The sequence below is a fragment of the Neoarius graeffei genome, chromosome 27 (genome assembly GCF_027579695.1).
Source record: "Neoarius graeffei isolate fNeoGra1 chromosome 27, fNeoGra1.pri, whole genome shotgun sequence".
Taxonomy (NCBI): domain Eukaryota; kingdom Metazoa; phylum Chordata; class Actinopteri; order Siluriformes; family Ariidae; genus Neoarius; species Neoarius graeffei.
Genome location: NC_083595.1, coordinates 50578402 through 50596514, shown reverse-complemented (window position 1 = coordinate 50596514; position 18113 = coordinate 50578402). Strand labels below are relative to the sequence as shown.

General features: G+C 41.6%; 1 protein-coding gene across 1 annotated transcript in view; it reads right to left on the bottom strand.

Annotated features, from left to right (window-relative positions):
• Window positions 1-18113, bottom strand: part of fam189a1 (family with sequence similarity 189 member A1) — a 364309-nt gene that overhangs the window by 14709 nt on the left and 331487 nt on the right. The window contains exon 7 of the mRNA XM_060911073.1: window positions 14660-14795. Within this exon, the coding sequence (XP_060767056.1) occupies window positions 14660-14795 (136 nt within the window). The remainder of the gene's footprint in view (window positions 1-14659; window positions 14796-18113) is intronic.

Below are 18113 nucleotides of genomic sequence, written 5' to 3'. Positions count from 1 at the left end.
CATTAAATGTTCTTTTGAAGACAGTGCTCCTGTTCCGTCTTTAAATATCTAACTTCTTCATGGCCTTGGTTTCCCCAGTGTGATCTTTTTCAGTTTGTATTTCCCCAAACAGAAAATGACAAAAGCTTCACCGATCATCACACAAGCCCTCGAGTGTGTAATGAAACATCAAGTCTGTGATGATACTGTGTCCCAAATGCTCTTCTTCTTCTAATCTCCCATGCATAGTTGAGGACACATATCTTTTTCGTCTCATCCTGAATCATGCGTTTGCAGTTTTGCGTCTCTCGTTTCCCAGTCCCTGTAAAGTCCACAAAGCCGTACAAGCTCACATTTTTCATTTTGGGAACAAAATGGCACTCGTGTGTTTTCTCTCTCTCTCTCTGCGCCTCTAAACCTCTTTGCTATTATTAGCTAGCACTGATCACAGCGGATGGGTTTATTGACCGCAGACAGAAACAAGGCTGCTGCCAGCACATCGGAAGCACTGATGAAGAAAACAACACTGAAATAAAGTGCACATTTTTACGTGTCATTAACTGGACTTTAATCTCATTAAGCAGGATTGGGGAAGGAGCTGATTTCTGTATTACTGCATTCTTCACAATCGCGGTGTAGTTTGAGGTGTCGTGAACGAACTGATGTAAAATAAATCATTTATCTTCAAATGGAAAATGACAACTTTCAATCTCAGTCGTCTGAATGAATAAAGACGTGTCGGGTTTGTGACAGCGATGCGTCCCAGATGCCTGTTTTGTTTTTGTTTTTTTCCCCTCGCGTCCTTGAGTATTCAAAGACTAATACACCACAGACCCACTCTTTTTATTATTAAGGCTTTCTTCACACAAGTGGTTTCTTTCTACTGCAAAAAAATCATTGTCTGGAATGCCTTCTGTGATAATAGGAGAAAAAAAAAAAGATGACGCACTGTAACCATAACTCTAGTGGAGTTTAACTCGTTGGCGTTGTTTTTATTTATAATAATAAAATACTACTACTACTACTACTAATAATAATAATAATAGGTAATCGTATGGGGCCGAGTAAAATTAAGGATTAATTTCACGAGTGATTTCAAAGTTTTGAAAATTCGCGACTCGCGCAATTTCAAAACTTTGAAATCACGAGTGAAATTGATCCTTAATTTTACTCGGCCCCATACGATGACTTGTTTATAATATACAGGGCCAAATTCATACTTCGGAAGCCATTCAAGTTCACAACATTTGTCATTCATGTTTTCTGAACCAATCAGGGCGCGAGACTATCTTGCACGTTTGAATCAGTTTCTAAAGTGTCTTTCATCGTGACACGGCGACATGACATGAGGATTTTGGACAGGATTTTAACATCTTTCAGGATTGATCCCAGATATTTCTCGTCTCAGATGCCGATCCAGTGCTGCCTGCATTACTTTAAGAGAGTCTAGTTCGTAGTTTTCCCCATTTTCTTTCCTCACTTCTGCATAAAACTGCGATAGCACCTTGTCTAACTCACAGCATTCATACGCCACTAGAGAGTCGTTTATTTGTCTTTCTGCGGCCCGTTTCTTAAACACGGAAAGCCAAAAATTCATACTTTTTTTTGGTATTTTCATATTCGCTTGCAGCTTTCAATTGGTTTATCATTTCTTTGTCAAATATAGTGAAACGCGGCATTGCTGAGTCAGCAGAGTCAGCCATTTTGTTGACAAAATTTGCTAATTTTTGTAACCGTAACCAAGCAACGAACTAGCCAATAGCTTTTCAGAAATACGGCCCTGTGTTAAGGAAAAAAGCCCTCCTTGATTGACCAATCAGAATTGAGTAATTTGGCCCTATGTATAATAATAATAATAATGGCGGCACGGTGGTGTAGTGGTTAGCGCTGTCGCCTCACAGCAAGAAGGTCCTGGGTTCGAACCCCGGGTCCGGCGAGGGCCTTTCTGTGTGGAGTTTGCATGTTCTCCCCGTGTCCGCGTGGGTTTCCTCCGGGTGCTCCGGTTTCCCCCACAGTCCAAAGACATGCAGGTTAGGTTAACTGGTGACTCTAAATTGAGCGTAGGTGTGAATGTGAGTGTGAATGGTTGTCTGTGTCTATGTGTCAGCCCTGTGATGACCTGGCGACTTGTCCAGGGTGTACCCCGCCTTTCGCCCGTAGTCAGCTGGGATAGGCTCCAGCTTGCCTGCGACCCTGTAGAAGGATAAAGCGGCTAGAGATAATGAGATGAGATGAGATAATAATAATAATACTTTGATTTCTTTTTCAGCATTTGCTCTTTATCTAACTACACTGAAAAAATAATGAATGGATAAACATATATTTAAATTAAAGGCAGCATTTCTACTTCAGTAAAATGTGTAAGTTTAAGTTGATGTTAAATGTATTAAATATAAATACTGTCTGTACATTCAGACATCACAGAGTTCATTTATTACAGTAATGTGGGAATTACGTGTGTATAAACTTCATATTTTACTTCAGTGGACATTCTGCTCATAATTTAAATACATTGATAAATAAATAATTTTTTTTCAGTGATATGGCAGAGGGATTTGTTTTATTGTGTGAGTTTTCTGGATTGACTCGGATTTGTCTCGGGAATTATCTCGGCTTTAGTGGAATTTATACTTGGACTTGTCTTACTCTTATGCAGTGCTCTGGCTAAATATAATCTTGACTGAGAGTTTTGTAAGGAAGGAAGGAAGGAAGCGAGTGAGTGAGTGAGTGAGTGAGTGAGTGAGTGAATGAATGAATGAACTGTGTGAGAGTGAATGGAGTGAATGAATGAAGTGAGTGAGTGAATTAAGTAAGTGAAAGAACGAATGAATTAATGGAGGGAGTGAGAGAAGTAAGTGAATGAATGAAGTAAGAGAATGAATGAATGAGGGAATTAAGTGAGGGAATGAATGAATGAATGAATGAATGAATGAATGGAGTGAGTGAATTAAGTAAGTAAATGAAAAGTAATTCGTTCACTCACTTAATTCACTGTCACTCACTCCACTCACTCACTCACTCACTCACTCACTCACTCACTCAATTAATTCAGAGTGAGTGAGTGACAGTGAATTAAGTAAGTGAGTGAACGAATTAAGTGAGTGAGTGGTTAAATTAAGTAAGTAAATGAATGAGGGAATTAAGTGAATGAATGAATGAATTAAGTCAGTGAGTGAGTGAATAATCAAATAAGTAAGTGAATGAGGTGAGTGAGTGAGAGTAGATGAATGGAGTGAGTGAATTAAGAGAATGAATGAATAAAGTCAATAAGTGAGTGAGTGAGTGAATGGAGTGAGAGAATTAAGATAATTAATTAATGAATGAATTAAGTCAATGAGTGAGTGAGTGAATGGAGTGAGTGAGAATGAATTAAGTATGAATGAATGAGTGAATTAAGTGAACAAATGAATAAATGAAGTAAATGAGTACGAGTGAATGAATGAAGTGAGTGAGTGGTTGAATTAAGTAAGTGAATGACGAGTGAATGAGTGAATGGAGTGACTGAATTAATTAATTAAGTAAGTGAATGAAATGAGTGAGTGAGAGTGAATTAAGTAAGAGAATGTATGAATGAAGTGAGTGAGTGAGTGAGTGAGTGAATGAATGGAGCAAGTGAGAATGAATGAATTAATGAATTAAGTAAGTGAACAAATGGATGAATTACTGAAGTGAATGAGTGAATGAATGGAGTGAATGGGTGAGTGAGAGTGAATGAATTGAGTGAGTGGTTGAAGTAAGCAAATGAATGAATGAATTAAGTAAGTGAACAAACGAATGAATGAATGAATGAATGAAGTGAGTGAGTGGTTGAATTAAGTAAGTGAATGACGAGTGAGTGAGTGAATGGAGTGACTGAGTGAATGAATAATTAAGTAAGTGAATGAAATGAGTGAGTGAGAGTGAATTAAGTAAGATAATGAATGAATGAATGAATGAAGTCAGTGAGTGAGTGGAGTGAGAGAGAATTAAGATAATGAATTAATGAATGAATGAAGTCAATGAGTGAGTGAGTGAGTGAGTGAATGGAGTGAGTGAATTAAGTGAATGAATGGAGTGAGTGAGTGAGAATGAATTAAGTAAGAATGAATGAATGAGTGAATTAAGTAAATGAATGAATGAATGAATGAATGAAGTGAGTGAGTGAGTGAGTGAGTGAGTGGTTGAATTAAGTAAGTGAATGACGAGTGAGTGAGTGAATGGAGTGACTGAGTGAATGAATAATTAAGTAAGTGAATGAAATGAGTGAGTGAGAGTGAATTAAGTTAGAGAATGAATGAATGAAGTCAGTGAGTGAGTGAGTGAGTGAGTGAGTGAGTGAGTGAGTGAGTGAGTGAATGGAGCAAGTGAGAATGAATTAAGTAAGAATGAATGAATTAAGTAAGTGAACAAATGGCTGAATTGAATGACTGAAGTGAATGAGTGAATGAATGGAGTGAATGGGTGAGTGAGAGTGAATGAATAGAGTGAGTGGTTGAATTAAGTAAATGAATGAATGAATGAATGAAGTGACTGAAGTAAGTAAATAAGTATTTAAGTAAGTCAGTGTTGTTTTTTTTCTTTTCACATGCACAAAAGTTTAACCAGAACTCATTCCTTCTTGTAGAAAAATTCATGAATAAAGCTGAAGTAGATTTGGATTCAAAAAGAATTTGGTCGTTTTCAGTCTTGATCTTGACTCGGTCTCACTTTCATTTAGACTCCGCCCCCTTAAGACTTGATCTCAGCTAGTCCTGGTGCTGGACTTGAAAACAGCAGTCTTAAGCACCTGGGACTCGTCCACCACATTACATCCTGATGAAAGTCCCCAAAATAACGCACTGTTTATCTCTAGTTACACTGCAACATTTCATTAAACTCCTAATATCACTAACGAGACTTTTTTCTATCGCTTGCCCCCTGAGCTGCGACCTGATTGGTCAGAAGATTAAATTAGCACTTGTGCTAAAACACTCAAACAATGCATCTGGTTTGTCCAATGTTATTGCTATGTCCATATCAAATAAACATTTAATAATAAAAGATAAAAACTGCTTGACGCCACTAATAATTTCATTCAATGCCATAACCAGGGTGAAAATTTTATTTTTGTAAACATAGCACAATGCTGAATGGGTGCTTCATCAAGCGCTAATTATTAATCTCTCTGACTGTATGTTATCCTTTTGTTCTCACAGAAAATAACCGTTTTCTAAATCCAGTTAGATCGTTTAATGGGTCAAATATTTTGATTTCGAAAAAGAAGTTATCTGTTGATTTGAGGCTCCAAAACCAGCAAATTTCACAGTATTTTAGGAATTCATCTTTCATATTTCTTTAAGAAACGACACAGTGAATTGACTTTGCATTACAGGAGCACACAGGATGAGAGTTCCTTTGCAAGAACGTACCATTTATTATGTCTCCTTATTGAAATGTGGCTTTTAATGAGCCAAAACTGACGACATGACACTGTTTTTTTTCCTTGCATATTTTGTAAACAGGTCACAGTTTCATATTGTCTGATTTCAGTCGAGTAGAGATGCTAACATTTTTTTTCTTAATCATGTATTTTAGCTCGTTATTGTAAATGATGAAACCGAGCTGTTCATCGTTTTATATAATAAAGTCTTAATTACATAAAAATGCAAGGAAAAACACAGTAATTAATAACAGTGTATGTGTGTAAATTTTCCTAATTTCTATATTTAACTGAAACTGATGAGCAGCAGCAGCCTGGTAACTGGTGGTTTACTGAAAAAAAACCTGTAAATACACACAAAAATAAAACCATGCGAAACCTTGGAGTCCTAATAATCAGTTCCAGCCTCGCATTTCATCAGTGTAAATCCTGTAAATATTGTTCAGGGTGGATTTTTCTTTTCGTCCTTCAAACAGAAACGTGATGAAGGTGCTCCAGTATTGATGTAGAAGTTAAGGATGGCAGTTTATAGTAGAAATGGGTTTGTGATGACATGAAACGGATATAATTATTCCAAGATGTTTCTAGATCCAGCACCCGAGTGGCAAATGCCGTTAAACAGGAAGCTGTGGAATCGATTAAAAAGTTAGTGCATGTGCTAGTTATGAATAGAATTGACTGTTACAATAGTTTATGATCTGGTTTGCTGCAAACACAACTATCTACGTTGCAGCGTGTCCAGAATACAGCCGCGCACCTTATTTGCAATGTTTCCTGCTTTGATCACATCTCGCCTGTACTCTTTAAGCTTCGCTGGCTTCCAAGGCAATTTAGAATTAAATTTAAGGTACTAGTAATTACATTTAAGGATATTCACGGACTAGCACCTGAATCTATTAATGATTTAATTAGCATAAAGGGTACATCGCATTATTCTTTCAGATCAAATAGTGAGGTACTCCTTGGGGTGACACGGTGGTGGAGTGGTTAGTACTGTTGCCTCAGAGCAAGAAGGTTCCAGGTTCGAGCTTCACGGCCGACAGGGGTCTTTCTGTTAGTTTTTTTTCTTTTTTATCAGACATCTAATTTTTTAGGTTTGTTTACCTGACGTTTCGACGTACGACTGTCATCTTCCTCAGAGTGTCACCGGATGTTATTGGTGACGCATCTTTTATCAGCTGATGTTTCCGAAGGCGTGGCCTTCCTGTCTGGTTTGACAGGTCGGTCACGCCTTCTACTGTCTGTTGCCTTCGGAAACATCAGCTGATAAAAGATGCATCACCAATAACATCCGGTGACACTCTGAGGAAGACGACAGTCGTACGTCGAAACATGTCAGGTAAACAAACCTAAAAAATTAGATGTCTGATAAAAAAGAAAAAAAACTAACAATATTCAATATAAGACATAATGAACGTGGGCGGCACAGTGGTGTAGTGGTTAGCGCTGTCGTCTCACAGCAAGAAGGTCCTGGGTTCGAACCCCGGGTCCGGCGAGGGCCTTTCTGTGTGGAGTTTGCATGTTCTCCCCGTGTCCGCGTGGGTTTCCTCTGGGTGCTCCGGTTTCCCCCACAGTCCAAAGACATGCAGGTTAGGTTAACTGGTGACTCTAAATTGACCGTAGGTGTGAGTGTGAATGGTTGTCTGTGTCTATGTGTCAGCCCTGTGATGACCTGGCGACTTGTCCAGGGTGTACCCCGCCTTTCACCCGTAGTCAGCTGGGATAGGCTCCAGCTTGCCTGCGACCCTGTAGAAGGATAAAGCGGCTAGAGATAATGAGATGAGATGAGACATAATGAACGTAATCGAAAGAGGGGTCTTTCTGTGTGGAGTTTGCATGTTCTCGCCGTGTCTGCGTGGGTTTCTTCCAGGTGCTCCGGTTTCCTCCACAGTCCAAAGACGCGCAAGTCAAGTCAAAGCCCTTCCCGTGCCAGGACCTGGTCTTCCCAGGCAGTCTCCTGTCCCAGTACTATCCAGGCCCTGAAGGCGTACTGGGCGGCGCCAATCTCTGCTTCTATGGACCCTTTTCACGTGACGTCACGACAAACTCGGCCGCCATTTTGGACATGTACTACCAGTAGTTTACCACAGCCAACATTGAGGAACGGCAGCAAAGAAAGTTTTTACTTTCAGCAAGACTTCCATCATGTCACTATATTGTTGTGCACCTGGATGTAGTAACCATCAACAAACAAGGCAAGGTTTATCATTTTATCAGATCCCGACGGAGAAGATGGATAGCGGCCATTAACAGGAAAGATTGGCAGCCCTCAGCATACCAACGCTTGTGTAGTGACCACTTTGTTGGAGGTAAGACGAATAAAATTAGCCAGAAAAGGCATTACATTGCTGTTAACATTCTGTGGCGGTGAGTGTGTAACCAAATAGGCTAAAATAACCCATTGTAACCTCTTTGTTCTTCTGTAGTAGCTATTGTTGACTAGCTAATGTCAACAAGTAGCTGGTATGTTACTGTAGCAATGTTTACGTTCAGTCATTTGGATGACTGTTAAAACCTTTCAGTCTCAAGTTTTTCCTTTACTGTATTTACTAGTTTACTGTAATTATGATCCGGCAGCTATTTACACCGGATCCAGTGTAAATAGCTGCCGGAGCCAACGTCCGAGGTTCCGGAGCGCGCTCCAGCTTGCTCCCCCTCAAATTAAGCAGCGCGCTCCGGCTTGCTCCCCCTCAAATTAAGCAGCGCGCTCCGGCTTGCTCCCGGAGTGCTCCGGTCGAGGTTCCGGAGCGCGCTCCGGCCGAGGTTCCCCTCAAATTAAGCAGCGCACTCCGGCTTGCTCCCGGAGTGCTCCGGCCGAGGTTCCGGAGCGCGCTCCGGCCGAGGTTCCCCTCAAATTAAGCAGCGCGCTCCGGCTTGCTCCGGAGCAAGCCGGAGCGCGCTCCGGAACCTCGGCCGGAGCACTCCGGGAGCAAGCCGGAGCGCGCTCCGGAACCTCGGACGTTGGCGTGTATGTGTATGGCGATGGGTTTTTAACGACATAGGTATACAGATCATGTGGGCCGAAGTCAGGTAAAGACGAGGGCTTTGTGTTCTTCTGTACGTCAGTGAACAATCCTGGTGGAAGCAGATAAACGTCGTTCTCTAAGCCTGCTAACCTCAATTTTTGCAAATACCTCTCCCTCTGCTCGCCCTGTAAATGCCCTACGTTGCTGGATAGTGAAGGTGTTTTCTGCATCTCGCTCCTTTTTCTTTTATGTTTTTCATTTGTCGCCTTCCTTGCATTCAAACTGATTTGAGCCGAAGTCCACTACATGTCCAAAATGGCGGTCGCGTTTACGAAGGTCACGTGACTGAGGCCTCTAACTATGGTTACAGTGGGGGGCGGGTCCTCTGGTAACCGCGAGAGTTTGCCTCCCCACTCGCATCTGTATTGCAGCGTGCCTTGCCAGATGGCAGTAGGCACCATTTTTATGATGGTCTTTTAGTATGACCCAACTGCAAGTAGAATTCGTGATCTCTCGGTTGACAGGCGGACACGCTAACCACGAGGCCAACTCGTGGTAAAGACATACAAGATAGGTAAAATACCCAGCCACTGGGGTTGCACAAGCCAGTGCATACTTAGTGCCGGTCCCAAGCCCGGATAGACTGGGGAGGGTTGCCTTAGGAAGGACAGCCGGTGCCAGATCAAATATGCGTAACAGATCCGCCAAAAGAAGAAGAAAAACTGAGCTACTCCTTGAGTTTCCAAGAGAACGAACAAAGAGGACATTGGGGACATGGACTTTTGTGCTTCCATCCCTGGACTATGAAACTCACTACCAAGTTGTATTTGTAAGTGTAAAACTCTAGACGAGTTTAAAAATGTTTTGAAAACGCATTTATTTAAGCTCGCTTTTATAATTAAGATCTAATTAGAATTATTTTTGTATTGATCTTTATCATAGTTTTATTGTAGTTTTAGCTCAAGTTCTATATTATTGTACATTCTTAGCTTTTAATAAGTAGATATTTAACAGTTATTCCACGAAATCGAGTCGTACATGAGCTGATAGCTGATGAGGCGCATAGCACCGAATTGTCTATAATCCATGTATGACAAGAATGAGTGGAATAACCGTTTTATTCTATCCACATTCACTGGATTTTGAAAAACAGAGCATTTTTATTTTTGAAAATTCAAGAAATAAAAATTTTATACAAAACGTCTGACAAAATCATTTCCACTTAGAATGTAAACAAAGCGACAAAATGACAGGAGCAATTTGTGAAAAATGCGATAATAATAATTCTTGAAAAATAATTTAAAAAAAGATACGTTCTTACCGTCAAATACTTTCATTCCATATTTTGTTGCTTTTTTTTGTATTTTTTGGGGTTTTGTTTTCAAGTAGAGTTTTTATATCGTCCTTGGTTGGTTCAGCAACACGCTCCGCCATTTTATTGTTGTTGTTCTTCTTCTTTAGGGTTTTTTGGTGGTTGCCAAACCAACTTAAAAGTGCATTACTGCCACAGATTGGACTGGAGTGTGGAACAGGAGATATTGGAGGGAAAAAAACCCCCCAAACAAACAAACAAAAACTATATTCTTTTAGCTATTTCTGTTTCTTTTAAATACTTCATAAAACTGCCATTTTGTTTTTCTCTACTCATGGTATATGAGCTGATATCCTAGTAGTAGAGTTGCCAATCAGAACGCGTGATTGCTCATACCCAGTGAATGTGGATAGAATAATGTTTTAAAGTTAATTCTGTAATGCGCAGGTGATCATATATTCATGCAGCCTGTGCACTATAAAAGTAAAATTATTATTATTATTCAAAGGGCGGCACGGTGGTGTAGTGGTTAGCGCTGTCGCCTCACAGCAAGAAGGTCCGGGTTCGAGCCCCGTGGTCGGCGAGGGCCTTTCTGTGCGGAGTTTGCATGTTCTCCCCGTGTCCGCGTGGGTTTCCTCCGGGTGCTCCGGTTTCCCCCACAGTCCAAAGACATGCAGGTTAGGTTAACTGGTGACTCTAAATTGAGCGTAGGTGTGAATGTGAGTGTGAATGGTTGTCTGTGTCTATGTGTCAGCCCTGTGATGACCTGGCGACTTGTCCAGGGTGTACCCCGCCTTTCGCCCGTAGTCAGCTGGGATAGGCTCCAGCTTGCCTGCGACCCTGTAGAACAGGATAAAGCGGCTACAGATAATGAGATGAGATGAGGTTATTATTCAAATTAGTCATGACGTCATCCATAAATAATCCACTGCCTATTCAAAATCTTATTTATATTTAGACCAGACAGCAGCGTTACGTGCAAATCAATATTCCTGTCTGGATTCTTAAAAAGGCATTAATAATAAAAGAAAAGAACGTGGTACTCGGATTGATTCCTGTGCCACATTTAATCACCAGCCACACACACAATGTTTCTCAGTGCTTTCATTACTTGCTGTTGCATCCGCTGAGAGAAAATCAAACGAATTATTTTCCAAAATTGGTGTCCTTTCTTCTTTTTATTAATGCCATAGAATTCCTCCTGACTGAGCTTCGGTGCTGCTCAAGCACAAATTATAACCCACTCTGATTATTTTTTTCCTCGGCTACGAGTGCATGAGAAGAGCTCTTCAGTACGGCTTTGCACAGATGAATGAGAGTAATTGAAAAGGACTAACGCTTTCGGAAGATTGCAAATCCCCAGGACAGCCGTCTCATAAACTGTATTACAAACACAGGAATGCCTGCGAACAAAGACGAAATAATAAAATAAAACCGCTGATCTATTGACATTTCAAGGGGTCGAGGGTTTGTGTCCACGGTCCTCGCACAAATGAAACTGTCATGGGACTTTTTATGTGGCGTGATTTGAGACGTGAGCACGGCACGCTGCGAGATTAGGTCTTTGGAGGTCAGCAGGGAACGAGGTCGAGTGGAGAGGAAAAGATTGTCGTGTCCTTAATAATGGGCATTTATCACAGATGACAATCTCTCTTTCTCTTTCACACTCGTTTACACTGATCACTGAATCTTCTTCACTGTGAAATCATTTCCTTACCTCTTTTAGGATGAACTGCTTTCCATGCTGGTTTCTTGTTTTTTATTTATTTTAAACACAAGTGTAATTGGGCGGCACGGTGGTGTAGTGGTTAGCGCTGTCGCCTCACAGCAAGAAGGTCCGGGTTCGAGCCCCGTGGCCGGCGAGGGCCTTTCTGTGTGGAGTTTGCATGTTCTCCCCGTGTCCGCATGGGTTTCCTCCGGGTGCTCCGGTTTCCCCCACAGTCCAAAGACATGCAGGTTAGGTTAGCTGGTGACTCTAAATTGAGCGTAGGTGTGAATGGTTGTCTGTGTCTATGTGTCAGCCCTGTGATGACCTGGCGACTTGTCTAGGGTGTACCCCGCCTTTCGCCCGTAGTCAGCTGGGATAGGCTCCAGCTTGCCTGCGACCCTGTAGAACAGGATAAAGCGGCTACAGATAATGAGATGAGATGAGACAAGCGTAATTGCATTCATTTCGATGCCGTTTTGTCAGTATTGCACCTCAAAGACAGTTTATTCCCCAAATCTCACTCGTTCATTAGGGCTCAGTTCCCATTCTACCTCAGGGTTCAACTGGCGTGATAAATGATCTGCAGTGGTATTTCGAATTCCAGCTACATGCGCTGCGGACAGCCAGTTCTCACGTTCTACCGGCCATGACCAAATATCTTTTGCAATGGTGTCACAAGCTGGAGCCCTACAACCTCCCATGGCATTAATGTAGGTCTTGTCCTTAACACAGATGCTTCTGGAAGGGGATGGGCTACTACTTCGGGCAGTTGTTCTACTCAGGGTTTGTGGTCGCCTGAGGAGGCTTCTTACCATATCAATGTTTTAGAATTAAAACATTGACCCAGATGTTGTAGCTTTGTTACAATTGAGGGCAGAGTGGTGGTGCAGTTGTTATTACCGTAAGCTCACAGCAAGAAGGTTCTGGGTTCAAACCTCACTAGAGTTTCCATGTTCTCCTTGTGTCTGAGTGGGTTTCTTCCCAAATACATGTAGATTTGGTCAAGTGTCAACTCTATATTGCCTCTAGGTGTCAATGTGGGCATAGTGATTGATTGGTGACCCGCCCTCGGTGAGCCCCACCTCTCACCTGAAGTCAGTTGGGATTGGCTCCACCTTCCCCGATGACCCTAACAGATAAGCGCTATCGAGAATGGATAAATAGTTATGATCGATTGTGTTCTATGACCCCTTGTGTATTTAGAGATTTGCTTGAACCCTTTGACTTGAAAGCAGATTATATACAGTCCTGTGCAAAAGTCTTAGCCCCCTTTGTTATAGATTTCTATTTTATGACTTCTACCGTACATTATCAAGTCACAACGTTACAAAAACATTTGCGAGTTCCAAACATTCGCTCGTTTTCCAGCACAAAATTAAATGTTATAGAAATGTTTTTTTTGTAATATGTCTGAGCAGCATATTCCATAAGAGAGCACTTTATAGATTAAAAAGAAAACATAACGAAGGCTACTGGAAAATTTTTGGTGCAAAATGAAGAAGCGAATGTGACAGTCAGCGTGTCCAGAAGAACTGTGGCTGGTTCTAGAAGATGCTCAGTAAAACCTACAGCTCATTTCTGCATAAAACTGACCTCACTGGACCGGAGATTACTCATCTCATCTCATTATCTGTAGCCGCTTTATCCTGTTCTACAGGGTCGCAGGCAAGCTGGAGCCTATCCCAGCTGACTACGGGCGAAAGGCGGGGTACACCCTGGACAAGTCGCCAGGTCATCACAGGGCTGACACATAGACACAGACAACCATTCACACTCACATTCACACCTACGCTCAATTTAGAGTCGCCAGTTAACCTAACCTGCATGTCTTTGGACTGTGGGGGAAACCGGAGCACCCGGAGGAAACCCACGCGGACACAGGGAGAACATGCAAACTCCACACAGAAAGGCCCTCGCCGGCCACGAGGCTCGAACCCGGACCTTCTTGCTGTGAGGCGACAGCGCTAACCACTACACCACCGTGCCGCCCCCGGAGATTACTATTATTATTATTTTTTCAAAGCAAAAGGAATTTTGTCTCACATCAAATATTGACACTGTTAAAATTTATTATGGCTTACTGGTTACTGTTTATAGGTTGGGTTTTTTTTAATGTTGAAACATTTCATTATTTTTTAAGCCGTTTTTGGTCGACAGCATTTGTTTACGTACATGTGCCTAAGACTGTTGCACAGTACCCCAGTCACTGGGTGTATGGTTTGGCTGCCATTTTTGTTGGGTCTGTTTTTTTTTGTTCATCAGGGAGAAAAGGGATACTAAACATGATTCATCACCTTTTTTGTAGAGGTATGAATGACAGCTTCCTTTTGCGGAGTAACTTTTGGGTTTGTGTGTTATACTGGTGACTGTAAATGTTTTCCGTAGTAAATCTCATAAAAGATAATTTGTGCTATTGTTCCTATTTTCACCCACATTTCTCATCTTATGTTTCTGTTCTCAGCCCCAATGCTAGCCTGGAGCGTAACACTGAGGTTTACACACTGAGTAACGAACCGTTAAGAAACACTGCGTATACCTCCGACATACTGTAGGGTTATCAATGTACTGATAATAAAAACAAATTAATAACTCACATTATTCTATCCATATTCATTGGATATGAGCAATCGCTCGCTCTGATTGGCTACTCTACTATTAGGATATCAGCTCATATACCATGAGTAGAGAAAAACACAATGATAGAGCGTGTTACCGAACCAACCGAGGATGAAATAAAAACTCTACTTGAAAACGACCCCCCCCCCCCAAAAAAAGCGCAACAAAATATGGAATAAAAGTATTTAATGGTAAGAACATACCTTTTTTATTTTCCAAGAAATATTATCGTATTTTTCACAAATTGCTCCTGTCATTTCGCCGGTTTGTTTACATTCTAAGCGGAAATGATTTTGTCGGACATTTTGTATAAAGTTTTTATTTATTGAATTTGCAAAAATTTAAAAATAAAAATGCTCTGTTTCTCGAAATCCAGTGAATGTGGATAGAATAAAACAGTTATTCCACTCAATCTCGTCGTACATGGATTATAGACAACTTGGTGCTATGCGCCTCGTCGGCTATCGGCTCATGTACGACTCGATTTCGTGGAATAACTGTTAAATATAAGGAGAAAGTCAGATAAATACTCCAGCATTGCTTTTGAAAAGATTTATGAAATACTTGTGAATGTGTCAGAGATTTTCTAGACACGTTCTCTTTTCACCAAACAAAACACGATCCAGTTCCTGATTAGCTGAAGGAAGTGAGAGCTGCAGGTGAGTAAAGGTGTGTGTTACCTGGCTGGCAGGGGTGTGACCCACCACTGACTCGTACGGAGGAGGAAGCTCGGATGGATACACGATTCCTGGGCTGTTAATAGGAACGCCGTAGATGGCACTGAAGGGGGAGTGAGGGAAGTCGAGATGCAGACCTCTGAAGGACGAAAGAAAACTTATTTCAGTCTGAACTCACACTGAGACCACAGCATGTATTCTGAGTTGATTTGTACATGATACACTCCCTGGCCACTTTAATAGGAACTTATTCTTGATTCGAAGATCCCTGTTCTTGGCTGCAGGAGCGGAACCCAATGTGTTCTTCTGTTCTGCTGTTGCATGCTGAGCAGGGGCGGACTTACCATTAGGCAAACCAAGGCGGTTGCCTAGGGCCCCGGGGGCCCTAACAGTCAGCCCTGTCACGGTAAACACCAAACAATATATATGTAATCTTAATTTGTCTCTGATATTAAGTAGTCAATGATATAAATGGAAAAACACACCAAAATAGCATCAGAATATCGAATTCATGTGTATTTAGTATTTGTCCCAGCACACACACACACACACACACACCCTGGTTGTTTTACATTGGACTAGTCCATGATCTGATGACGCAGACAGGTGCGTGACGGAAATTCAAACCAAAGCAGAGGGAACTGTAAACAAGATGAAGCGCAGTTATGAGAGTGGTTGCGCTAAACGAAAAAAAAGGGCACAAAGCAAAAAGAATGCAGCTGCACTTCTGAAACTAACTACATTTTTCAAATCGCCTGAGTCTGCTACGGCCTCAACCTCCGCTGTTGACTCTGTTGAGGAATGTGTTCCTTGTGCTCCAAAAGACTTTGGAGAAGCCAGCAACAAGTAGGACTTTCTTTCTCATATGATTATGATGAACAATGGACATTTGGAGATTAAGGACTTTTCAGTAATGTACTGGCTGCAACCTTTAAAAACTCATACCTTTCTTTTTCTCTACCCCCCCCACCTACACCCCATTATGGAATGGTGATGGAATACATGAACAATGGAATTTTGAAGATTAAGGACATTTCAATAATGTACTGGCTGCATCCTTTACAAACTCACAATCCCTCTGTATCTGTCTCTCAACCACTGTATTGCCCGTCACTAAATGGCTCTCTCTCTCACTCACTCACTCACTCACTCACTCACTCACTCACTCACTCACTCTCTCTCTCTCTCTCTCTCTCGTACATTTATCTTGGCATCAGTCTTATCCCACTGAAATGTAGAGGTTTCGATAGAGTAATATCCATTTGTGTTGTAGTTCTGATAACAGTAAGATCATTTTGTATCTCTGGTAATGTGTATCTGGTAATATGGACCCATTTGTGTTCTACTTCTGATAAGAATAAGATCATTTTATATCTGGTAATATGTATCTGTGGAGTAAAAATAATAATCGGATTTCAGATATCCTTGTTTTATTAAAATATGGAGATTGACTCTTAAAATTTCTCTCTCTCTCTCTCTCTCTACTGTCTCTTCTTCTGTTGTTTGCCTTGTCGCTCTCTCTCTTTCTGGTTTGATCTGAGCAATAAACACTGTCAGAATTTTGGCAAATGCTGGAGTAATCTCAAACCTGTTTCACTGTGGAGCTTATTTGGGGCACATCGTTAGTGGCAGTTTGCTATCTTTTTTTCTGAATTTACAGCAAGGAGATATGGCATGTGCCAAGTAGGGATGACCATTATTCTGTAAGCGTGTTTCAAGACTGACTTTTGAGGGCCCCATGTCTGTATTTTGCCTAGGGCCCCAAAATGGCTAGAACCGCCCCTGATGCTGAGATGCTTTTCTGCTCACCACACTTGTAAAGAGTGATTATATGAGTTACTATATCCTTCCTGGCAAAAAAGCTTGAACCAATCTGTCCATGTTCTGGTCTCTGACCCTCTCTTATCAACAAGGTGTTTGTTTTTTCCACCCACAGAACTCTTGCTCGCTCGCTCACTCATGCCCCTTTTCCACCAAAGCAGTTCCAGGGCTGGTTCGGGGCCAGTGCTTAGTTTGGAACCGGGTTTTCTGTTTCCACTGACAAAGAACTGGTTCTGGGGCCAGAAAAACCGGTTCCAGGCTAGCACCAACTCTCTGCTGGGCCAGAGGAAAGAACCGCTTATGTCAGCGGAGGGGGAGCTGTTAAGACCAACAACAAAAACAAGACCGCGAAAGATCGCCATTTTTAAGCGACGAGAAGCAGCAGCTGTACAAACGCGAAGTCATCCATTATTATTATTGTTGTTGTTGCTGCTGCTGCTTCTTCCGTGTTGTTTTTGCTTTGATATTCGCGCCAAGGTTTATGTAAACGTAGCGCCGTAACTTCCGTATACAGCGACATAATGACGTATACAGCGACGTAATGACGTATACAGCGACGTAATGACGTGGCTCCGCTTAGCACCGCAAGCGATGGAAAAGCAAACTGGTTCTCAGCTGGCTTGCAAGTTGAACGAGTTGTGAACCAGCACCAGCACCGGCCCCGAACCAGCCCTGGAACTGATTTGGTGGAAAAGGGGTAACAGTGTTTTTTGTTTTCCGCACCATTCTGTCTGTGTAATCTCTAGAGACTGTTGTGTGTGAAAACCCCAGGAGATCAGCAGTTTCTGAAATACTCATCTGGCTCAAACCAACAGCCATGCCACAGTGAAAGAAAGCCACACTTCACTGTGAGATCACAATTTTTCCCGTTCTGATGTTTCAACGTTGTGAACATTAGTTGAAGCTCTTGGTTTGTATCTGCGTGATTTGACGCATTTGCTGCTGTCAAGGGATCGGCTGATTAGGGATCTGCAGAAAAACAAACAGCAGGTGGATGTAGGGGTGTTCCTAATAAAGTGGCCAGTGAGTGTATATGAAATACAGAACGGTCATGTGACAGACACTTTTTTTTAAAATCACGTTTTTGTTTTTTTTTTGATATTGACAAAGAACATTCATTAAACATTCAACTTTTTTTCACAATACTACTCCAAGGACAAAATAAACGTTCCCGTGTCGTACCTCTGACTGTTACAAAGCACTGACACTGGAGACTCCTTCCATAAATGTAAAATACATATTTCCTAATCGAAAACTTCACCATATCCATAGCGATATGGTAAAAATTTCAACAAAACACAATTGTGAATGGTTTATGTTTCCACCGAGTGATGTTATTACATTACAGGCATTTAGCAGACGATCTTATCCAGTGCCTTGCTCAAGAGCACTTCAGCCGTTCCTGCTGGTTCAGGGAATTGAACCAGTAACCTTTTGGTCCTGAAGCTGATTCTCTAACCGTTAGGCCATGGCTTCGCCCACCTCATTAAAGCCGGGTTTCTCCTCTTCCTCTTCCAGAGCGCCCTTTTTTCTGAAACATACCATTTCCATTTGCTCCTCATGCCATGTCATGTGACTTAAATGCGGAAAATGTTTCAAAAATATCAATAATATGTAAAATATTGCTTTATCATTT